The sequence below is a fragment of the Pleurodeles waltl genome, chromosome 5 (assembly GCF_031143425.1).
Source record: "Pleurodeles waltl isolate 20211129_DDA chromosome 5, aPleWal1.hap1.20221129, whole genome shotgun sequence".
NCBI classification, from domain to species: domain Eukaryota; kingdom Metazoa; phylum Chordata; class Amphibia; order Caudata; family Salamandridae; genus Pleurodeles; species Pleurodeles waltl.
Genome location: NC_090444.1, coordinates 1717720099 through 1717745726, shown reverse-complemented (window position 1 = coordinate 1717745726; position 25628 = coordinate 1717720099). Strand labels below are relative to the sequence as shown.

The following is a 25628-nucleotide window of genomic DNA, read 5'->3' as shown; positions in this document are numbered from 1 at the left end:
TGCATTATCATTAGTTAAACTCCTAATTAAGCTTCTCATTTCTTTACTATTATCAGGAATATATGAGCAACAATGCTTTGAGTTCAACATTTTGCAAACTCCGCCATCCTTTGCTAAAAGAATGTCTAACGAAAGGTGGTTCTGAAGAGTCATAGATCATACCGCAGCCATTTCTGTATCCATTAGAATCATAGCTCCTGAAAAATGTGTCAGCATGTTATCCACAATAGTAGACAACTTTTGAATTTTCACTGAATTCAGAACAACTCCTACTGAAGGAATGATTGTTCTAAATATGTCTCCAACTATACCAGAATATGATTCTCACTTTTATCTAACATGATGTAATTCAGTCATTTTAGGTAATTTACTCAAGTTCTCTATCTGAAACGTCTTTGGGAAAACTATCTCCAAGTAACAGGTGCCATACTATCCTCTTGAAAGATGGTAATACACATTTGGTCCACAGATGTAATAAACTCCAGGAATCGCCAGATCCTGTCCATTCAACATGAACGTTCACGTACTATGAAACAAAAACACATGTCTGCATTCACTCATTCCCACAAACAATCTATCAATTTTAGATTAAGGCCTATATCCACAAAGCTTTCCTCCATGTTGCACATCTAAAGCTGTGCCTTTATCTCAATAAAAGCATAATAATTTCTAAATGTCCTTTTCTCTGAGCCTTTTTCTAATTTCTCTTTTAGTGCCTTTCTCATGTCACCTGTCTGACCTAAAAAGCTCTTTTCTATGGGTGTAAGCAAGCATGTAAGATTGTTTCTATGTGCATGAGCTGTGCCAAATGTCAACATCGGCTCAAAGAATCCTCTCACTAACTCTATAGTGTTCTCCTTAGCTACTATACTCAAATACTAAATTTTAGGAACAAATGAAAAAAACATGTCATAATTGGAGTAGAAATACTGAATATACTCCTGGTTATAAAATCTTGTTACTAACAGACTACAGCTTACCCCGTAAGTGAGGGGTAGACTATAAAAAGTAACTCCTTCCTCAATTGAAGGAATTTGCGTGCAAAGATGACAATCTCTCGCATTCATCGTCTCAACATACTCACTCAATAAGCAATAGAAAACAATGGAAGAAAGTTTTCATTATGTGCCGTTTATGTGCAGATATTTCTCGTTTAACCTAAACTTCTCTATTTCTGTGAGTGTAGTAGTTGTCTCTAAAGCTGGCATGTGGTTGCCTGTACTCGTGTCGAGAACAGTCACATCCACAATCAATACCAGACACAATACCATGCACACAATCACTAAACCAATACCCATATGTTTACACCACCTTTTCTTCCTACCCTGCTGGCTAAAGTTACTCATGATCTGTACAGAATCAGAAAGTAGAAGGAAAAAATTATAACTATGCAGCAAAATCAAAACAAATCTTCAATCTTCTTTAGGAATTGTTTACAGCTTTCAGTCTTTCTTCCAGGATCCCTTTTTGTCAAAAATCGGTAGCTTGTCAAAATGAGTTTAGCAGTATGTCAAATCATTTTATTAAAAAAAAGTATTTTCCAATTGCTTCAATACTGTCTTTTCTTGCACTTCCTCAACAGTTCAGTTCCTTAATTTCTTTAAAGTGCCAAAATATTGACCTGGAATATCTCGGTCGAAACAAAAGGACAAAAATTATCTTTGCCATTCACTTGTTACATACGCTCATTGAGGACCAGTGTACGTCTGACCTGCAATTCTCTTTCTTTTTAACTTTTGATCTCCATTTAATTCTCCATCACTCAGACCTTCTTTCCTTGTTGTGTCTAGTTCTTCCTTGATTGTTGCCTCTGTAATTGCTTCTTTTCTCTTTGAGTGTCTTATTTCAGTGGACCTTTAGATAATGTTTTTTTCAGTGTCAGACTTGCTATTTCTCCTTGTTCTGAAGGATATTCTCTTGACAGACCTGCAACTGGTTAAGAAGGAGTCAGACCACATTGGCTTTGATCCACCTCAACTCCTTCCCCCTCGGGGTCTGTCACTTGCTATGCTTGTCTCTCAAGACTGTCTGCTTCAGGGAGGGCCCTTGTAAGAAATGGGGTCTTTGGTTGGCAGTCAGGTTGCCCCCTGTCCAAGCAAGGACCCTCACTCTAGTCAGGGTGAGTCTCACACAATCCAAATTATCCTGTGCCCACCCTCTTGTAGCTCGGCACTGAGCAGTCAGGCTTAACTTACAAGGTAAAGCATTTGTGCAATAAATGATGCAATAACACAGTATAACACCACAAACATACACCATACAGTGTTTAGAAAAATATATAATATTTATCTAGTTAAATGCGGGTCAAAATGATTAAGATTCAATAAGTATATGTAGAAATATCACTGTGGAAATGATAGAAAGTGTCTTTAGTCTTCAAAAAGCAACAAGTGTCTCTTGCAAGCACAAAGTACCTGGTTTGTGTTTAAAATCTCCGCAAGGGACTGCAGAGGAGGAAATGTGTGGAAAACAGGGAGGTGTGTGTCGATTTCTCCGGGCGCAAACAGGCGATGCGCCATTATTTTTCACAGAGGGAAAGCTTTGCGTCGATTTCCGATGCACGGACCTGGATCCTCTTCGGGTTGTGGGGTTTTCAGACGCCCCGGGGATGATGCGTTGAAATCCTGGGTGTGCAAGACGAAGTCACAGGCACTGCGTCGATCCGGTGGGCGTTGCGTGGAAAAATCTGTCACACTGCAGGCAATGCGTTGATTCTTCTTCTCTAGAAGTTGGGCCAAGTTGTTCTGGCTCGGCTGTGCATCAATCCAGTGGGCCGGGCGCCTAATTTCCGGTCGCAACTCTGGCGCTGCATCGATCTCCTCTCGGGGAGCCGGGCTGCATCGTTCCGGTTCAGCGTGCTGTGAATTTGTCACCGCAATGCAGGCTGTGCGTCGAATTTTCGCCGCACAAAGAGTTCTTTTGCAGGATGAAGTCTTTTTGGTCCTGAGACTTCAAGAAACAGGAGACAAGCTCTACCCAAGCCCTTGGAGAGCCCTTCTTCAGCAGAACCAGAGAACAGCAAGGCAGCAGGGCAAGAGCAAGGAAGCAGTCCTTCTCAGCAAAGCAGTCAGGTGAGTCCTTTAGGCAGCCAGGCAGCTTCTCTTGGCAGGTTGCAGGTTCTGGTGCAGAGTTTCTTTCCCAAGAAGTGTCTGAGTTGGTAGGGGCAGAGGCCCTGTTTAAATACCCAAATGTGCCTGTGAAGTGGGGGAGACTTCAAAGAGTGGCTTGGAAGTGCACAAGGTCCCCTTTCAATTATATCCTGTCTGCCAGGGTCCTAGTAGGGCGTGTGGCAGTCCATTGTGTGGGGGCAGGCCACTGTCCTTTGACATGTAAGTGTCAGACCCTCCACCCTCCCTGCCCAGGAATACCCATTCAGTATGCAGATGTGTGCAGGTGTGGCTGAGCATCCTGTTTTTGGGGTTGTCTGAGTGAAATGCACAAAGGAGCTGTCAACTAACCCAGCCAGGCGTGGACTGTAATGCACATGAAGATTTAAGTGCAGAGAAATGTTCACTTTCTAAAAGTGGCATTTCTAAGATAGTAATATTAAATCCAACTTCATCAGTCAGCAGGATTTTGTATTACCATTCTGGCCATTCTAAATATGACCTTGTTACTCCTTTCGGATCAGGATCTATCACTCAAACAGTATATGAAGGTAGCCCTAATGTTAGCCTATGAAAGGAGGAGGCCTCACAGCAGTGTAAAATGAATTTAGGAGTTTTACACTGCCAGGGCATATAAACTACACAGGTACATGTCCTGCCTTTTACCTACATAGCACTCTGCCTAATGGGTTTCCTAGGGCCTACTTTAGTGGTGACTTGTGTGTAGACAAAGGGGAGTTTGAGGCTTGGCAAGTTACTTTAAATGCCAAGTCGAAGTGGCAGTGAAACTGCACACACAGGCCTTGCAGTGGCAGGCCTGGGGCACGGTTAAGTGGCTACTTATTTGGGTGGCACAATCAGTGCTGCAGGCCCACTAGTAGCATTTAATCTACAGGTCCTGGGCACGTGTAGTGCACTTTACTGGGGACTTACTAGTAGATGTTAGGGGTACCACCTAAGGCTGCCAGGTCTAACAGCCCTTCTCTGACTAGACCCTCCTGCTGTCTCAGTTGAGGTTGGTTCACTTTCACTTCCCTGTGGGTCTTCCCCTTCGTCTCTCACAGGGGTGGCTGAACCGCTTTCAGTTTGCTCAAGTTCAGTCTCAGTTTCTCTTCCTCCCCTCTCCAGCTCTGGGGTGGGTCTGGACATTGTTGGTACTCTCACCAACTCCTCTTCATTGTCCAACGGAAAGGTACTCTCCCAGTATGGCTTGCATGGATCCAATTTGGAACTCCAGTGCACTTCACAGCTGTGGTAGTGATCAGCACTACCTGGTAAGGACCCTTCCACCCAGGCTCCAAACATGTTTTCCTCATGTGCTTTTTGATCACAGTCACCTGCTCTCAGGTTGTGCCCTTGATCTTGAGAAGGTTGCAGTAAGGTGGCTTCCACCTGATGAGAGAAAAAGGGAACCACATCAGCCAGACCTTTGCAGTAGTCCAACACGATATCAGCAGTTATGTTCACAAGGGCATTTGCAGGAACCACTGGCAACCTCATTGTTCTGCCCATGAGAATCTCATGCGATGACAGTCTTGTTTTCCTCAGTGTCATCAGAACTAAAGGTAGTGCGTCGGGCCATTTCAGATTCATGGAGGCACACATTTTCGCCATTCTTGACTTCACAGTACCATTAATCTGTTCCACCAGTCCTGATGCTTCCGGGCGATAGCTACAACGCAACTTCTGCTCAATGTTTAAAGCTGAACTAAGCAATTTGATCACCTCAATGTTGAAGTGACTTCCTCTATCTGATTCTAAAGAGACCGGAAAACCAAAACGTAGTACCAGTTCCCTAAGTAGTAACTTTGATACGTTAAGACTGTCATTTCTTCATCTAGGGTAAGCTTTCATCCAATGACTAAAGGTGCAAACAATCACCAAAACATATCTCAATCGTCTACAAAAAGGCATCTCAATAAAATCCATCTGCATTCTGCTGAATGGACCTCCTGCTCTTTCAATGTGGCTCAAATTGACCACTGTCCCTTTACCTACGTTCATTTGCTGGTAGATGATGCAATGAGAGCAAACTGCTTTGACAACCTGTCTAAACCTTGGATTGAACCAATTTTGTTTGAACACTCGAATCATAGCATTCATCCCAAAATGTGCTTGACCATGATACTATCTGGCCATTTGAGTTAGCAAACGATTCAGCAATACTAACTGTCCTTCTTCTGCAACCCACAGTTTATCCTTGCATTGGACACATTTCAATTTGACACACATTCTTTTTTCGTCCCTGTCCACATTATCTTGCAATGCTTTCAATTCTTCTAGGTTACCTACAACATGTAATGCATAATTTGGACACATCTCGTCTTCATCGGGTAACAGTTCCCATTTATCTTTGAACAATATACAGTTCAATGTTCAAAACCTTGCAACTTGATCCGCATTTCCATTTCCCATTGAAAAAAATCTTGTGATTTCAGGTGTGCACTGCATTTTCACCACAGCAATCTTTTCTGGCATTTGAATAGCCTGTAATAATTCATGAATTCTCTCACCATTCTGAAAGGTGAATCAGAAGAGGTCAGGAAACCTCTCTGTGACCACAGCTGGCTCAAATCATGGACTATTCCAAATCCATACTGGTTATACGTATAGATGATAACTTTGAGCTGTGCAGAAACATAGCATGCTCTAGTAAGGGCTACCGGTTCTGCCACTTGCGCCAAATATACCCCTCGAAGCCAAGATGCTTCAAGTATCCTAGAAATTGAGCATACAGCATATACTGCTCCCAGTATTCCCATGTTATCTTTTAAGCAGGAACCATCAACAAAAATAATTTGGTAGTTTTCTTCCAATCACGTATCTCTTATGTCAGGTCTCAGTTTTGTGCAAAAGTCAGTTACTTCAAGACAATCATGCTCAACTTCTTCCAATTTATCAATTTCAACATTCTCTTCTGGGGTAATGTTGCTGGTATAGCACTGTACACCTTTTAAAAAACACACTATTAGACTTCAGAATTTGAGTCTCATAACGGGTCAGTCGTGCAAGACACTGCGTTTTTGTTTTGGTGAGTAAAGCTACAATGGAGTGAGGGACCATTACTGTCAAAGGGTGTCCCATCACAATGCTCTCACTCTGATTGAGGCTCAAACCAACTGCTGCAATTGTATGCAGACAGCTTGGTAAAGCTGCTTCAACTGGGTTCAAAGTAGCTGAAAAATATGCCACTGGGCGGTCTACACCACCATGGACTTGAGTCAAGATAGACAATGAACATGCATCATGCTCATGACAAATCAACGTGAAGGTTTTGCGTAATCAGGCATTCCCAAAGCCGGGGCTTTGCACAAACCTTCTCTCAACTCAGGAAATGCTTTCATACAGGCTTGATATAACACTAAGGGATCAGCGACTTCTTGATGAGTTAGCTTCTGTATTGGCTTCGAAATGACTGAAAAGTTGGGAATCCAGTGACGACAATAGCCCACCATTCCCAAAAACATCCTGACATCTCTCTGTGTGGCTGGGGGATTCATCTGCAATATGGCTGTAACCCTTTCTCTGGAGATTTTTCTAATTCCTTTCTCAATTAGGTGACCCAAATATCTTACCTCTTTCTGACAGTACTGTAATTTTGCTGGGGACACTTTATGACCATTCTTTCCTAAATGATTCAGTAAGGTGACAGTATCATACTTTCAGCCTTCTCTCATCTTGGATGCGACGAACAAATCATCAATGTAATGTACTAATGTCGACTGGAAAGGCATTTCCAATGACTCCAAGTTCTTTTTGAAGATCTGGTTGAAAATGGAAGGTGATTCTGAAAACTCTTGAGGAACTCTACACAAACAGTAGACTTTGTCCAAAAATTTGAAACAGAAAAGAAATTGACTATCCTCATTAAGAGGTACAGAAAAGAATGCTTGTGACCGGTCTATTACGGTAAACCACTCAGCATCGCATGGAATCTGAAACAATATCACTGCTGGACTTGGCACTACAGGGCAACACTTAATCACAATATCATTCACTTTCCTCAAAACTTGAACAATTCGTAATTTCCCACAGGGCTTTTGCAAACCCATTACTAACGAATTACACAGGTTGCTCAACACTTCTTTCAAAACTCCTTGATTTACGAATTCTGCAATTATGGGTGCAATCCCTTCAATGATGTCTTGTGTCAAGTGATACAGTGGAATCTGGGGAAAAATTGCATTTGGCTTGACTGGAACTTTAACTGGTTCAACCCCTTTTATCATACCAATGTCTTTTTCTGTAAAATCCCACACTTTCATTTTAACTGTTCCCTGCAAATCAGAAGGAAGATATCTCACTGTGAAAACTGGAAAGAAGCTAATCAATGGGTATTCCTCATTTATTGTTTCACAATCAGGTTCTGGGGATGGGTCATCTTCATCATCACTGTTTGTTTGAATTTCAATCCCGACATTTGAGCAAGTAATTGAGCATCTAGTTTTATACAAGTCTCTTCCCAGTAAGGATACTGGACTTGAGTCACAAACTACAAATTTATGTAATCCCTTAAAGTTGCCAATTTTAACCTGAGCGTGTTCTGTGATTGGGTCGGTGAAATACTGATTCGCGAATTCCTACAATCTGGACTGTTTTCCCTGAAATGGGCAAATTTGGAACTTCTGCACTTCTTCCCGTAGAGCGTGTAGCTCCTGTGTCAACCAAGAATTAAACTTTGTGACCCTTTCACATATGGACCCTTCTGACCTACCTCTAAGGAAGCTGCAAGCACACATTCTTCTTCATCCAAACTTTCACTCACCCAATCATCGTTTATTCACTAACTTATCTGTCTGTTGGTACTAATCTACTGGTTTCTCTCTTAACCTGGGATAATCATTAGTAAATGACAAAATTTCACTCCTGCTCCAACGGACATGAACAAAATTCCCTTCCGAAATCTCTCTCATTGGTAATATTTTCACTGGGTCCTCAGCCTGTTGCGCATTTGCAGTAATATTCACAGAATCCCTTTTTTTATTGTCTCTTTTCTTTGCCCACCTGCCTTCCCATTTGTCCAAGACTACCCATGTTTGGATGCTCTGAAATAATTCCCTAGGGTGAATCTTCATTCCTGGTACTCTTATGTTCTCAAAATCCTTTGAGTCAAACTCCAACCTGCAACTCCTCTTCAGCTGCTTTGTTTTCTCAATATCTACATCATATTTTTCTGCTAAATCTGCTAATTTCTCATGCGCTACTCCTGCTTTGTTAGTGATTAGTCTGCAGAAATAACATAGTTCTTCTTCTTGAAATTAGTCAGTTCTGTCCAACCTTATCGTTCCCTCAATCAGGTCTTCTGCCTCTAATCTGAGCCTGGTCAAATTCAGGGCACTTCCTCCGCTAGACTCTCCTTGGTTGCTACTCAATTTTTCTTACCATTCGGTTAACTGCTGAGCCTGCAGTGAAATATTGTTGCTACTTGTAGCTGGCATCTGTTGCAACACTTGATTTGGGGTATCTGGTGTCAACAAACTTGGATTGGGGCATGTTTTGTAACTTCCCTAACTAGTTGGAGGTGTCCTAAAGGATCCTAAATCTATTAACGGGCCCGTTCCATCAAATGTTGGTCTCATGGGAGTCATCATTCTTTCATTTTCATGAGATCTTTCCTGTTCTACACTCAAGTTTTTCTGCTCACTGCTCTCATTGTTTCCCTGGGCAAACAAAGGTATGACAGGATCTATGGTAACTGGAAGTGATACTGCATCTAGACTCGTCAGGCATTTGGGGCTCTCGGAGTACATTACTCCTGCATTTGGACTCATCAGTGCAGACATTTCTGTCCGTGATCCTATTAAGGGGTTGTATCCCGGAATTTTCTGTGCTTGAATTGGGGGCATCAGATTCGGTGTGGACTGTATCTGAATCAGAGTCTGCTTCTGATAAACCTTTCCTATTGGCATTACTACTTTTGTTGCGGTCTCTACAACAGGCAGATCTGGATAGATTAAGGGGAAGCTCAGTCTGCGGCATTGGCTTCTGAATGCCAGAAATATTCTGGACACTATGGCTAACCTGTATCTGGCTCTGGGTGGATTCAATTGATGCTGGAGCTGTGGGGTCAAAACTTGTCTTTGAACCTTGCTCATGTGCTGCATATGGTGGGGGACGGTTTCTCAATAACTGTAATATTAATGCATCATTGTCTGACCCATCATCTCTGGTCAGAGACCTTCTGCTTTCTGTAGATTTGTGCTCTTTGTCATCTGAAGGGTAAGAATCCCTCTTTCTGCTGTTTTTCTAGCCTCATTCCCACTGTGGAATTGCAGGAAATAACTTAATTGCTTGTAAAATCTCTGCTCTCCAAATTCTCTGCTCTCAATCCCATCTTCCCTCAGCTAAAGTCTTTTCAGCTTTTCTCATTTTTCTCTTGAACTTCAATTGCTGTTGCTGCCTGGCTACTAGTTCCCAGATCGCTAATGCCTCTAGCTGTGCTGATCTCAGAAGAGGTTTCAAATCATATAATACTCTTCTCAAATTCTCTAAAATATTCAGATTAAATGTTTCATGGATGGGAAACGCTAAGCTCCCTTCTTTCTCTGTCACCTTGGTCCATTGTTTCAACCAAAGACATGACGCAGCACCCTGTTCTTCAAATACGATATATGCAGGTGCAGGTTACCTTCTGGCAGTGTAGCTTCTCCTATCCTAGTTGGGATATATGTATCTCCCTTTAGGGCACTCTTTAAAGCTTTGAAATTTTTCATTTTCAACAATTTATGCTACTTTCAATCAAATCAGGAAGTGACTTTCAATCCCAAAATCCTGTTCACCCACCTTCTCAACCAATGATGCTTCACGGTTGTCTGCTAATCCATGCGTGACCCTTCTCACCAACCGAACTATCCCTGCGTAGCTCCAGTGAAGTCACACTCACACATACAGTGGCTGATGAAGTCTTACGGCTTGTCCTCCTAACTCGGTCTCACACAAAACTAAGGCAAAATCATTGTGAACCCTAAACAAAATTTAAAACCCCTTTTGTCTATTTACTACAGGTAGGATGACTCAATCACTTCAGGAACCTTACAGATTTTTCACTGACGGCCTCTTGCTCTAGCAGCTACTCTTTCTTTCTCAGTTCCCCTGATTTGGAAGCAAAATTCGACCCGCAAATTTCATTTTTAACTGGTCTTTGGGTCTGTCCTGGTGGACACAGGACTCGCTGAGTCTCAGTCACAAAGCCTTTTACTCACTTAAACACGCACTCTCAAGTCTGTCAACCTCGCCCCATTGACCTATTAAACCAGACAAATTACAACACTAAACAAAGTGTCTCATACACTTTTCAATATACTCTGGAGTCTTAGACCTCTCACGGCCCGTGTACCAACAACAATGTGGACAGTTTTTGAGCACAAAGTGCCACACATGTGGGAAGTTCAGTGACTTTCCCACTCTCACACTTTGGAGTATGCAAACTCCTTCACAACTTTTATTTGGAGTACGCAAACTCCCTAAATCCTCCCAGATATCTAAATTCACCTGCGATTTGCATAAACTGTGCAAGCGCAAAATCTAATCCATTCACACTGAAATCTAATCCATAGAACACCAAGAACATCTTCAGACAAACATTGACAAGCTCCAAGGTTCTGGAAAATTCATTTGAGGTTCTTAGGGACACATCTTCTCTCCACTCTGTATCACTGAATCTGAAATTCAGAACCTTCGCCAATTTCTCTTACCCAATTTGCAAATTATTTTCTCAGTAAGGGGACTAACCATTACCCTACTACCATCTCTGGGTACCAGCTATTTTCAAGGGGAAACTTTTTGTTGTAGCCTCTTAAGGAGACGTAACCATGTACTGGGCCTTTATGATAGGTTCATAAGGAGACAAACCATCCTCTGCTACCATCGATGTGAGCATGTCTGACCTTATTTGGTTCCTTGTAGCTAATTTATATGGGGACACGTTAGAGGTTCGATGGACCTTTTGACTGCGCTTGGAGGTATTCCCACCATACCCAATTTCAATACAAATCAATAACAATATCAAACTCAATGGTAACAGTAAAGGAGTCAGTAATTAGTATACACCATGACCATTTGGCCATGAATAACCACACCTTTAGGTAAACATTAGAGTGTTTATTTCCCTATATTAACAATGCTAAGATCACATAAATCAATCTCAACACAATCTGATACACATTTAGGAACAGCAGTGGTTGATCAAATATTCTAAAGAATCTCAATTTGAGTAAAGCATGGACCACTACGACTTCTAGAATTACAGTACAAATCAATAAGAACAACTGCGCAGTAGAAATAGCATACATTTAGATTCAGCAACTGAATAACATCAATTATTTATCAATAGCAAATCTTTCGCATTTCAGGACTTCCCTTTCTAACCTTCTAATTAGCATTAGCATATTTGGCTTAATGCAAAAACAATTTAGTCAACACAAATTTGGAAAAACATCTAACTTGGGCTCTATCAAAACAGCGATTGGTACCTAGAAAATAAAAGACAACATGTCTATAATAACATTAGCAATTTATATACCTAGCCTCAATATGGATCAGCAAGCTGTGATTGTCTTCATCAATCGGACCTCTGTTTGGTGGAGAAAGAAACAGAAAAGTGTGACCCTCTCTCTTGGTGTGGTCAGGCTATGTCAAAACTCTCTAAACTCTTTCCCATATTGCTATTGGTCAAATAATCGTACGTTAGCATTTAATCCAATGAAAATAAAACTACAACTCTAAAATATGACTAAGCTCTCTTTCACATGCCGATGATTGGCTCCTCTTCTCCTGTTCCCATCATCCGGCTTGTCAGGTAACAATTTTGTATAGTTCGGGTCTCCAATCAGTGCATCCATTGTTAACTCCTGGAACATTGCTTTCACACACACTAAACTTTACAATGTAACAATAACTAGTACAACCATTTCTAGCAAACAATTCTCATGAGAAAATAAGTCATCTATTAGCATTTGGTCAGACCAGTGAAATAATACATGTATTCGTTTCTCTGAACAGCCATTTTAAATGAATTATTTAAACAGTGCAACTTAACATGAGACAGTTTAACTTAGGCCCAAACCTCGATAACTTAAGGCCTACAATTAATAAACCAAATACATGATAAATAATCATGAATATAACATACTACTACATTATTCTAAACATAAGCATATCATTTCATGTTAATTAAGCCATTAATAAGGACACTTCATGATTTTTGACAGTCACTCTGGCAGGCACATTTTCCAAGTAGTGCATTATTTCTATATTAATTCATTTTCTTTGCAAATTCAACATTCGGTATACAAGAATATTTAGTAGTTAAAATTCAGCGTTCATACCAACAAAGGTTTGCATACAGAAAACTATGGTGTATCTTTTAGTTACTTCTACTTCATTTACTTGTTCTTCCTTAGTTGTTTTCTAATGTTGTCAAAGTCACTTAGGGGCATATTTACAAGAAAGTGGTGCATCGGCCCTGATGCACCACTTTTCTTGCACTCCCTTGCCCCACTTAACAACACCATGGTTGCGCTACATTTACAATACGGTGCACAAAGGAGGTTGTTAGGACAACAGCATCAACATTTTTGATGCTATTTTGGCACTTTGCTGCACTAGTGGCAAAAATGTTGACGCTAGTGCAGCAAAGCACAGGGAGGCCCATAGGTTACTATGGATGCGTCCCCCCTTGCATACATTATAACTGATGAAGGCATAATGTGGCGCAAGGGATTACAAAGTGGCACAATGCAAGCATTGCGCCACTTTGTAAATATGGTGCATGAGAAAGGCCACCTTAGCTTAAAAAAAATGACGCTTAAGGGGGCGCTAGGGGCTTTTAAATATGCCTCTTTGTATTCAGCCTTCTTTTCTTCTCTAACCCTATATGGTAGTCATACATGCCTTTCCTCAAATGTTCCAGCATGTCAAACCTTCAAACTTTCTCTTTTCTGTAACTGCTTCAGCGTACGCTTAAAACCCTCCATATATTGTTCCTGTCTTAAATTCATTTAACATGAGATGTGACTTTCATAGTTCAGGCTAATGAATTGTATCCTATGTACTCTATGGTTCCACATTAAGCTGAAGTTGCTGACGGACTTAATGAACTGCTGCACACCGTTGATGGTAACAAATTTGAAGTAAGAAAGATGGAATCAATCTATCTATCTATCTATCTATCTATCTATCTATCTATTATGTTAAATTACAAGTTGTGTTATGTTATGTAGATTTGTAAAGACCACTCTCACTTGGTGGTGAGCATGTGTAATTCTAGACAAGCCTAGGGGCTAATGTAATTACTCGAAAACCCAGGTTTTCAGCTTCTTGCAGAATTAAAAAAAGTGAGGGGCAGGCATGGATGTGTAGCAACAGGTCGTTCCATGTTTTAGGAGCAAATTAGGATCTATCTATCTATCTATCTATCTATCTATCTATCTATCTATCTATCTATCTATCTATCTATCTATCTATCTATCTATCTATCTATCTATCTAACTATTCACTTAAAAGACCAAAGGTTATAGGGACATTATAGTTAGGCTCACATTATAAACGTACCAAACCATAGAAATTCACCTGTTATAGTACGGTTATCTAAAGTATCTATAACCTGTGCCCTCAGCTAACTATAACTCACCCCCCACTTTGCACAGTTATCTGCTCAAAAATATAACTGCAGATGATACAGTGACATTATCAATGATATTATCAAAGATGTCATGAGTGCTGCATTTTGTGGGGTAATTAGTAGTGCATGGCGAGAGCGCGAGTTATAGTTAACTTTATACAACTCTACCTATAAAAGGTCCATTTCTATGGTTTGGTACGTTTAAAATGTGAGCCTAACTATAACGTCCCTGTAACATTTGCTCTTTTAAGTGAATTTCTATGTTTTCTTAAATTATATTTCCTAACTATAACGTTCCTGTAACCTTTGGTTTTGTAATGAATTTCTATGCTTTTTAAACATAAAGTAATGTTCATTACTATACATTAATCCAACCATTGCAGAAGGCCGTGCATGGCAGTGGCTGACCCCCTAACCACCAACCCTCATGCTGCGCACAGTCCTTAGGCCACCCAGGGCGGGTGTTGGCCATGGCCTGTCTCTCTGGGTGTGAGAAAAGGTCTGATAGGGTGTATCTGAGGGTGAGAGTGGGTGTAAGAGTGTCTGTTTGAGTGTGACAGTGGGTGCATCAGTGTCTTAGTGGGTGCGTCAATTTCTGTGTGGGTCTGTGAGTGTGTGTGTGAGGGCTTCAGTGGGTCTGTGAGTGAGTGCATGAGGGTCTGAGTGGGTCTGCGAGTGGGTGAGTGTCTGAGTGGGTGTGTGAGGATCTGAGTGGGGCTGTGAGTGGGTGCACAAGGGTCTGAGTGGGCCAATGAGTCAGTGCATGAGTGTGACTGGGTCTGTAAGTGGGTGCATGAATGTGAGTGGGTGTGTTAGTGGGTGCACAAGGGTCTGATTGGGTGTGTGAGGGGGTGAAAGAAATTGAAAAAGAGAAATTGAGATAGACAGAAAGAGAGTGAAAAGGGGAGAGATAGAGAGATTTTTAAGCTTTGATAGATGATATGCTTTTAAATTTTAAAATAAATTAAAGTCACACCTGTACCAGAACCCTCAACTTTCACTATTAGGATTTGTGACCTTAACCATTATGGGATGGAAGAGGGAGTGAGAGAGTGACAGGACTGCAGGGAGACCCTCAAGGCCCCGGTGGTCCTAGCTGGCTCTCCACGTCCTGTAGGAGCTGGCACAGCTCCCACAAGCAGGGAGCTGCTTTAAGTAGCAGCTCCCACAATGTGGAAGCAATGTTTTCAACTCTCTTCACTGCACACATAGTTGGGAAGACAGATGAAAACGTGGCTTTCTGTAAGGGAGAGCTGCTTGACAATGCTCTGTTGCAGAAAGCGGACTTTGTTTGCTTTTGTTTGCTGTCAGCCCCCATGAAGCAAAAGCAAACAGCTATGTCCCAGGGCAGGGGTGCATTGTGTGATGGCGTCCCCAGGACCATCAGTGACTGCTTGAGGGAGGCTGCACATCCCCATCCAACTCTATATGTAGCAATGGGGAGGTCCCTAGGGCCCCAGGGGTCTAAAATGGACCTATTCTTTTTTTTTTAAATTTGCCTAGGGAAGTGACATTCTCAAGGGCTGCAGGGGGGGGCACAGACTCCTGCATTGAAATAGATGTGTGTCCCAGGTAGGCGGTGGTTCTGTGGGCTGCGGATTGGGGGGAGCTGCATGCTCCCCCCACATTGAAATAGATGGGTGCCCTAGGGAGGTGATTGACCCTAGGGCTGCAGGGGAGTGTTGCACCCCCCACATTGAAATAGATGTGTGTCCTTGAGAGGTGGCTGTCTCTGGGGTTGGGGGGGCAGGGAGCCCCCACTGCTTTTAATTTGAGCCCTGGGAAGATGGCAGTTCCTGTGGCTGCGGGGGGACCAGAGGGGCCCCCGCATTTAAAATATAAATGCACCTGTCACCTGGCCCACCCACGGGCTGCAGTGAAACAGGAGCAGGAGCCCACACTTGTTTTTCTTTCATTTTAAGTGGATTTGCGGATCCGCTGCAACAATGGCCGGAAATTGTTTTTTTTTAATGCTTTTGTGTTCTGGAAGAGTCCCTCTGCGACCCCGGCACCGGAGCTAAGGGGTCAAGGTGATTCCACTATGGCCCCTTTTCTTATTGTTTTACATTTTGTTTTAGGACTCAGCTGAAGCCAAGTTCCAACATGGAAGCCAACATTTCCTTGTTGAAGTTTTGGCAGGCAATCAGATCTCAGCACAAGATCTGGAGGGTTAGTGAAGCCTTCATGTCCCTATTTAAATTAAATTGGGATTTTCTATAATTTCTCTAAAACCACTGAACGGAGTTACACCAAATAATGAAAACATCACTTTCTGGAATAAAAGCTACCTTTCTGCCAAATTAGGTGTAATTCTGTCCAGTGATTAGGCGCTATTGCTGTTCCAATGCCTATGGAAAAATGAATGAGGAAAAAGCATTTAGGATCCCGCTTGACAGATCACCCTGAACTTTCCAGACAGATGCTGAAGTGTGAGTTGTATTTTCTTGGAAAGTTTTGTGAAGATTCAACAAATGGTGCTAAAGTTTTAAGCAAAACAAAACACACTTTTTCTATAGAAACTAGGTCCTAACTATACCTACCTAGTGGTGACCGCCACTAGGTAATATATATATTCACAAAAAAACAAAGGTTACAGGGACATTATACTTAGGTCCAGCTTTTAAACACACAAAAACATAGAAATTCAGCAATTTTAGTTATAGTTATTGCAAGCTACTACAGCTCGCGCACTGAAGTAACTATAACTCAACCCCCCACCATGCATAGTTTTCTCATCAATAATTTCACTGCAAATGCTGCAGTGACATTATCAATGATATAGAAGATGTCATGAGTGATGTAATATGTGGGGTAATCATCAGTGCATGTTGAGGGCGCAAGTTATAGTTACCTTAAGGCCTAAGTTATAGTTACTTGAGATAACAAGAATTATAACTATTGAATTTCTATGTGTGAAATCTGATACTAACATAACGTCCCTGTACCCTCTGTTTTTTCATTGAATTTCTAATTATTTTTTACATTTTATTTCCTAACTATAACATCCCTGTAACCTGGGTGTTTGAGTGACTGTGAGAGTGGTTGGGTAGGTGTGTAAGTGGGTGTATGAATGTGTGGTGGGTGTGTGAGTGCATGTGTGACTGCATGTTTTGGTCTTTGGGTGGGTGGCTGTGTGAGTGGTTTTATAGGTCTGTGAATGGATATGTGAGTGGCTGTATGGGTGTGTGATTGGTTGTGTGGACATGTAAGAGGGTGTGTGAGTGGGTGTGTAGATGGCTGTGTGGTTGTGTGAGTGTTTTTGTGGGTTTGTGAGTGTGTGTGTGTGTGACTATATGACTGTGTGAGCGGTTGTGTGGGTGTGTAAGTTGATGTGTGAGTGGATACATTGGTGCATGGGTAGTTGTGCGGGTGTGTAAATAGTTGTGTGAGGGTGTGAGTAGGTGCGTGAGTGGCAGTGTGGGTCTGTGAGTGGGTCTGTGAGTGGGTTTGTGGGTATGCAAGTGGGTGTGTGAGTGGATGTATAGGCGCGTCAATGGGTGTGTGAGTTGTGTAAGTGTGTGAGTGAGTGTGGGTGTGTGAGTGGAAGTGTGAGTGGCTTTGTGGGTCTGTGAGTGGGTGTGTGAGTGTGTGATGGGAGTGTGAGTCCATGTGTAACTGGCTGTGTGGGTCAGAGTGGGTGTGAGAGTAGCTCTTTGGGTATGTGAGTAGGTGTGTGAGTGGCTGTGTGGGTGTATGAGTGGTTTTGTGGGTATGTCATTGGGTGCATGAGTGGATGGATGGGTGTGTGAGTGGTTTGGTGGGCTTATGAGTGGGCGTGCGAGTGGCTGTACTGGTGTGTGAGTGGTTATATGGATTTGTAAGTGGGTGTGTGAGTGGTTTTGTGGGTCTGTGAGTAGGTGTGTGAGTGGCTGTATGGGTGTTTGAGTGGGTGCATGGGTGGATGTATGGGTGTGTGTGTGTGTGTGAGTGACTATGTGGGTGTGTGATTGGGTGTGTGAGTAGTTTTCAGGTTCTGTGAGGGTGTGTGCGAGTGGCTGTATGGGTGTGTCAGTGGGTGTGTGAGTGGATTTGTGGATCTGTGAGTGAGCGTGTGAGGGGCTGTAGAGGTGTTTTAGTGGGTGTGTGAATGGTTGTATAGGTGTGGAAGTGGGTGTTTGAGTGGGTGTGTGAGTGACTGTATGAGTGGGTGTGTGACTGGGTGTGTGAGTAGTTTTCTGGGTCCGAGTGGGTGTGTGAGTGGCTGTATGGGTGTCTGTGGGTGTGTGAGTGGGTGTGTGAGTGCTGTGCGGGTCTGTGAGTTTGAGTGGTTTTGTGGGTGTATGAGTGAGTGTGCGAATGCCTGTATGGGTGTGTGAGTGGTTGTGTGGGTTTTTAAGTTATTGTGTGTGAGTAGGTGTGTGGCTCTTCTAGTGTGTATATGTGTGTTTTTTTTATTGTGGTAAGGATCCATGGATCCACCCAAATCCATAAGTGTCCGGGTGGATCCGTGGTTCCTTGCACACTAAAAAAACTAAACATTTTTGGACAATTTCATGCCCATGATGGGTTCCTCACATACCCATCCGTCAGTCCAGTCAGTCAGGGTACCTTAACCTGACACCTTGTATAACTTTTAAATGTTAGTTTCCTCACTGGGAATGGAGTCCTGATGAACATAATTGCTGCCACAACTTTCCTCTAAGGTTATGGCCAGCCAATCATGGGTATTACTGTTGGCACATAGGTCTGCGAAGCCACCCAGCTCTGAGGAATATCCGTGCTGGATCTATGTCTCTAGATAAACATAAATCTTTTTTCTTTACTAACTCCAAAACTACTGAACAGAATTACACCAAATTACAAAAAGAGATATTCCTGGACCAAGATCTAGGTTCCTGCCAAATTTGGTGTAATTCCATCCTGTTGTTCGGTCTGTAGTCATGTCTGAAATACCTATGGGAAATTGCATGGGGAAAATGCATTTTGGGACCACCCCTTTTTCTCGGCCCTCACTTGTCGAATCACCCGAAAACTTTCCAGTCAGCAGCTGAAGTGAGTGGCAAACTAGTTTTGATTCATCAAACAGGTCCAAAATTATTAGCAAAAAAAACCACTTTTCCTATGGAAACTAGGTCCTAACCATAAATACCTACTGACGACCGCCAGTAGGTAACATATATGGCCATATGACTTAAGAGACCTTGAGTGGCTTATGCTGCCTTTCCTCTCCCCGCCACACATTTTGAACTTTGAACAATTTGCTAATTTGAACAAGAAATGTTATTTCTAGCTCAGGTTGATGAAAATATAACTGCCAGAGTATGTGCCACATAATCTGCCTTTTTTTAGTCATAATTTAGATAACCTCGCTGAATATTGTGGTGGTACATTTCCTTCATTACTGTTGTCCATAGCCCTGCAGAGAGGCTAGAGGACTGTCATTATAATTGTACAACCAATAATTCCACTTCATTTCTTGTAATAAAAGCATCCAAACATTGATATGGAAAAAATATCTGTTTTATAAAGCTTGAATCACAGAATTGTAAAGGACCTATCTGCGTCAACAGGATGGGTGAATGGAATACTTGGTTCTCCAGGGCTCTGGCAGAACCAGAAGCTTAAGTAAATCAGTTTGTCTCTGCAATGTCCATGGGTGCCTCTTTGTTCTGATACTACTGTTTGTGTTCTTATCAAATATAATAGCAGCTGACATTACTTGAGTGCATAAGTACGCCACCGTCACCAAAAGAGGCATACTTCAAATGACCGCACACAGGGCCTCATTGCTGCTCTGTTGCAAGCCCCCTCCTTTCTTCTGCTATATTGCTGTAATCAACCAGGGATCCAGTACTTCCAGTTAGGTGCCTTACAAAGTGTTAGACCTGTCAGCCTATAGGTGGGCTAGCCCAAGCTAGAAGAGGGTTAAGCACAGGTTAATTTAGTGACTTTTTTGGTTCATCCTGAGAAGGATTGTGGTTGTTTCTTGAGTACGGTTTAACTCTGCTCAACTAGCAACAGTATTTTTCACACTACACGAGTAAAGACCTTCGCTGAAAGTAGTAAAAAGTGCTGAAATTAAAAAGTCACACTAAGGCCCATATTTATACATTTTTAGTGCCGCATTTGTGCCACTTTTTGACGCAAAAGCGGCCCACACTTACAAAATACAATTGTATTTTGTAAGTTTTCACCTCTTTGGCGTCAAAAAATGGCGCAAATGCGGCACTAAAAAAGTATAAATATGGACCTAAATATCAATTACAGACGTGTTTGAGGCTTACGGGAGATATGTTTGATCCCACATACTGCATCCGGTCATATAAAGTGCTCATCAGTGAGTTAAATATGTTTGCCGTTTGTAGAATATGAAGGATTTGAATGATGTTTGCAGTGCCACTGAAGACCTCAATCACTTGTGTTATGTCCTGCCTACTTTAAGAGTTTTCTACTACCAGGACTGGTAAAACTTAAAAGTACATGTCCAACCTTTTAAGTACAATGCAGCCTTATGGGCTACCTAAAGCCTATCTTAGAAAGGGAAGTTTAAGACTTGGCAAGGGTGTTATATTGCCAAGTTGAATTGGCAGTTTAAAACTCCATTCAGGCTGCAATGACAGGCCTCAGACATTTTTTAAGGGGCTACTTAAGTGGACGGGCAATGTGTGCTGCAGCTCCACTGGTAGCATTTATAGGTCCTGGGTATATGGTATACCAATTTACTAGAGATTTATAAGTAAATTAAATACACCAATCAGGTATAAGCCAACTTTACCATGTTTGAGGGAAAGAACACAAGTTCCTTAGCACTGGTAAGCAGTGGTAAAGTGCACAGTCCTAAAGCAAACACAAACAAATGCAACACATAGGAGGGTGAAGGCAAAAGGTTTGGGAATGACTGCACCAAACGTGTAAGGTCTAAAAGCAATACTTGGGGGGAGGGAACAAGTATGAAATAATAATAACTGTGGCACTATGAACTGGTTGCATTGCACACACCAACCATGTAGGCCACTTTTGACTTTGGGATTGGAGCTAGAGAGTTGGGCGTGGTTCACAACAACCCAGTCTTAAGGCGGACTACTGTTGCCATTGACCACTTAATTCTTTGTAAACCTGTGCTAGGCCCACTGATCTCCATTCCAAGTCTGTATGTGAGAGAAAGAGGGATTCCTTCTTTGCTTTAAGATTGACGATTCCATCCTTTGCCCTTTATAGCAAGTAGGAGAGGAGCTGGCCTAACCTACACCTGAATCTCTACTTGCAAGGACTTCCATAACTGCAAGGACTTCCAGAACTGTAGTTGACAATCACCTGAGTAGAGCATAATTATTTAAGACAATTAGCTTTTGGAACACAAGTATGTTGTTGAAATTGCTCTCTGAACCTTTACGCTCCTGGCACTGAAAGGTCCTGGAATGGAGAAAGCCTGCTGATCACAGGAATCAGCCCCTATTAACCACCGGAGTACTGGTAGGACTTGTGGCTCTGATGCTGAGTAATGCTGGATCCCTTGAGAGCTATATATGTTCACTGGAATGTGTACCGAAGTATCCAGAAAGAATTGCTTGGTAAAACAGTCCTGACTTAATTTTTGAGGCTTCACAGACCTCCAGCTGAGGACCAAGAAAAAAGGGTTGACTCACACCTATCACATTGATTCTAGCCTATAACAGGTAAGACTATACCTGCTCCAGCCTGTCAATTGCGTCTGCACATAATTCACTGTGGCTTGGCTATATCTTGGACCTATAAGTCCTTCAATTGCATACCTGGATTGCTGTTTGGTCAGAATATCTTCACATTTTACATGCCATAGATTTCTTTCAAGGCTTGTCTTTCTGCTCAGTTCATGCTATCGAAGGTGAGTTAAGGATACTCAAGGAAATCCTGGGTTCCACTTGTAGGTCCTCCAGTTTGGATAATGTGGAATCTTAATCATAATTCTCATTACACCTTTTATCTCTGCATCCTGTGGTCTGCCATAGAGATTCAATACAGATGCAATAAACACCCAGAGCTAGCGATAACTCAAAATGTGTATTAGATATCATACCTATGGACATCAGTATATTAATATAGGTGGCACAAGTGATCAAAAACTTTTAACAAAGCAAATAATTTTGTCTTTTCGCAGATGGGAAAAATACATCTGTGTGGGAAAAGCCATCGTTAGCTGGAAAGTACGATCCTGACTGTGATTGTTATCGAAGTGAGGAACGTGGGTGGACCACCTTCATATCCCACAATCAGCTGCATCGTAGGAGTTTCCTGAAAAATGATGACCTCGTCATATTTGCAAATTTTGAAGGTACAGAACATATTTACTGCAGACAGATTTTTATTGAATATGAACACACCAATGAATGGTAGTCAGTAGTACAATATTCTACTAATAGCAATTTTAAGACTGAGGAGGGAGACTCCGCTGTTGGGGCAGAGAACTTTTTACATAAAAAGTTTGGCCAGTTCTATCATTTTATGTGCGGAGTCTCTGTTACAAGTGCAGATCATCCGCAGTCATTACATTGCTATTAGTAAATTAAACTTGTTTGTGAAGACCAAAAAATTAGTAAATTTACACAAAAGCATAAGCTTGCCTCTGTGAATTAGGCCCAAAAATAGGATATACAATACCTTATTTATTTGACTAAAAATTGCTTGCAATACTCTTTCCCTCACTCTACCTCTTGCACAACTTCATATGAATGGCTGTATAAATTCATCATGAGAAGATGCTCTCACTTTAATTTTTTAAGACATATCAGCAAGGTTACCACATCTCCTTTGGAGGACCTTGTAACCATGTATTTCTCTTTAATCTTAGTTTCAGTGTTTCCCTCCATGTATTTAAATAATATTTACACATGTTTATCATACCACTATGCAAAAGATGGGGGGTATGTAGATCTTTACTTCTTGCAGTTGTGAACTAGAGGTTTAGAAGGAAGAACAGGTGAATTACAACCACTGGTCCAGAAGGAGAGCATCTTCTGGAGGATTTTTTCATGCTCCAGAAGGAAGACACAGAAGAATTGGAGGAAATTGACACTTGCAGTGCTATGAATGATCTACCAAATCATCTACAATCTGTGTGGAGCACGACACAGCCTGCTCATGGTGTGTACCTGGATTTATCTCTTGGCCTGCAGGTGGAACATCAAAAGCTAACCCACACGTGATAAAACAATGTGAGCTTTCCTGCTCGTTCAAGCTGAACATGACATTTGTGAGAACATAGAGAATTTTCACTGACAGCAAAAGAAATGACTTCTGACCCTTTTTTAAATGAATATATTTTCTGTGGAGTATCAGATTTTAGGTGAATATGGTCTGTGGGTTTTTATATTTTGATCCTGTACTTTTTCATGTGGACTAGCAGATCTTGGGATGGTAATAATCAGGAGGCCGTCAGGTTTTGCGCCTATGCTTCAAATTTTACTCTGAGGCTGCACAGAGAGAAATAGATTGTCACTGTTATTGGTAGAATTGATGGCAGAATGAATGAACCTTTGAAGACCCTCTATTCTAGAAACTATCAGACAAGCATTCACAATTTTTTCTGAGATGTGTGTTTTCTTTGATTAATGCTTTTGAAGTCGGTCCCAATGAAAGCCAGGCCATGTTACAATTCTGTATACAGATATATTAGTGGGATCCTATGGATGTAGGATTCAGTGAGGCCTTACAACCTGAGATTAAGGAGCCCTCTTTATGACTGAATTATGATATTGTCACATACCGATTTGGCTTGGATTTTTCTGGGATACCTAAAACCTTTCCTCAAATGAGAGGAATTTAGTCTTATTAATCTTCTTGCAGAATTTGATGATCAACCTCAGAGGTCCAAGGCAGCTCCAAGCTGTAGCCCATGTCCAAAGGACAATATTAACATCATTTTGTTTAAAAAGTTTGACGAGTACTGTGAGAGACATATCCAACAACAGGTAACTTTGTTGCCTGGAGACACCTGCAGGTATGTCACTTAGAAGGTTAGTTTCTTGAATGAGTAGCTGAAAACTCTTGAACAAAGAGGATGCCCCACATAGCACTACCAAAAGGCAGTGAGTAGTAGTCTTGGAACAACATCGTTTTTCCTCAATTTTAACTCCGGGCAAAGTGTGTGCTCACCAGTGGTACAGATCTTGCATGACCTCACCAAATGAAAATGTCCCAGCACAACACTGGGGCCTTGTGGGAGACATGACCTACTGGGTAGAGCTGTTAACTTTAGAACATGCGGAACTAGGCTGGTTCGAATATTTGCCAATATCCTTTGATTCTGGTGAAATCACTTACACTCTGCAACAACGAAAAAAAACAATGTATAAAATGGATTTGTACTGTTGTGAAGTATTCAATGCTTTTGGGCCAGGTTTGGCTAAAGGAAACTGAGGGAACAATACCACGGTCACTAAAAAGTGAAAGTTAAGACCATGCATTTAACTAAAGGTGAATTAGTGTTATATGCAGAAGCCGCTGCCAACATTGTTTATGTGAACAATGTAAATGAGAAAAAACTGAATAAGCACATCTTCCTGGAACAGGTTGCAGCAACCATGGAGGGGCACCTGAGAAAGCAGAGCACCAGGAGAAGCCCTTCCATGCCTTTTCCCATACAGAGTAAGCTGAAGAACTGCAAAGGCACAATTGGTGATGCATTGCTAGAGGAGTTGACACAAATAAATTAAAATGGCTGGAATGTTTAGAGAAGCTTTTAGCATGTTTTGCCTACAGTGTAGACTTCATTACCCATTGCAAATACACAAGAGCAGGGCAACAGATTACAATTGATATACTGCTCCAGCATACCCAGGCACAAAGACAATGTTAGCTGGCAAAACATTGTCCCAAATTGTCCCTCAGAAATACCTCTTCCTCACTGGATGTGACATGACAAAAAATTAAAAAGAGTTTGCATGTGTATGGAAACCTCTGAAACACAGCTCATTCTGCCATTACTCTCTTCCTACTGACACTGTGCCCTCAAAATTACTTCTTGAATCATTCCCTTTTGACACTAATCTCTTTCACTGTTCTACAGCTGCCCATATAGCTTCTTTCTTTCTCATATGCCCCAATCCCTTTTGTTTCCCTCTTAATTCCCTCTTTTCTTTTCATCTTTGCTACCTCTTTCCTTAACCAGAATATATGGGTTGTTTAATCTGAGTGACATAAGTGCTTGATTCTGAGAACCAAAAGAATGTGGAAAATACCAGGGGGCCAGAACAGTGGCAGCTGCAGGAGCTGTACTCATTTGGCCCATTACCTCTTTACAGCCAATTTGCTTCCCAGTGGTGTGATTGTATTGTATGTCACAGTAGTGCATGTAATCAATATTTTAAAGAGGTTATCAGGACATACCATGGGAAAGCTGGAGAGACAGCATTACTGTGAGAAAGACAACCTTTTAGCATGTTCGCCCCAAAGTTTCTGACTGATACTGGTTGTTGGACCTGGATTTTTGACAGGGTCATCCCCAAACTTTTTGCCTTCCTCCTTTTCTTTTTCTGACCTCATTTTTTCTGGTTTTTAGACTCTGCGCACTTTACCAGTGCTAACCAGTGCTAAAGTACATATGCTCTCTCCCTTAAAACATGGTAACCTTGAATAATACCTGATTGGACTATTAATTTACTTATAAGTCCCTAGTAAGGTGCACCCTGTGTGCACAGGGCTGGTAGATTAAATGCTACTAGTGGGCCTGCAGCACTGGTTGTGCCACCCACTTAAGTAGCCCCTTTTCCTTGTCTCAGGCCTGCCATTGCAAGACCTGTGTGTGCAGTTTCACTGTCACCTCGACTTGGCATTTAAAAGTACTTGCTGTGTGGGTGAAAGACAGGACATGTACCTGTGAAGTTTACATGTCCTGGTAGTGTAAAACGCCTAAATTCGTTTTGCACTACTGTGAGGCCTGCTCCCTTCATAGGCTAACATTGGGGCTGCCCTCATACACTGTT

At 41.8% G+C, this 25628-nt stretch overlaps 1 protein-coding gene across 1 annotated transcript in view; it reads left to right on the top strand.

Annotated features, from left to right (window-relative positions):
• Positions 1-25628, top strand: part of MEP1A (meprin A subunit alpha) — a 119292-nt gene that overhangs the window by 79887 nt on the left and 13777 nt on the right. The window contains exon 12 of the mRNA XM_069236073.1: positions 21806-21979. Coding sequence (XP_069092174.1) covers positions 21806-21979 — 174 coding nt within the window. The remainder of the gene's footprint in view (positions 1-21805; positions 21980-25628) is intronic.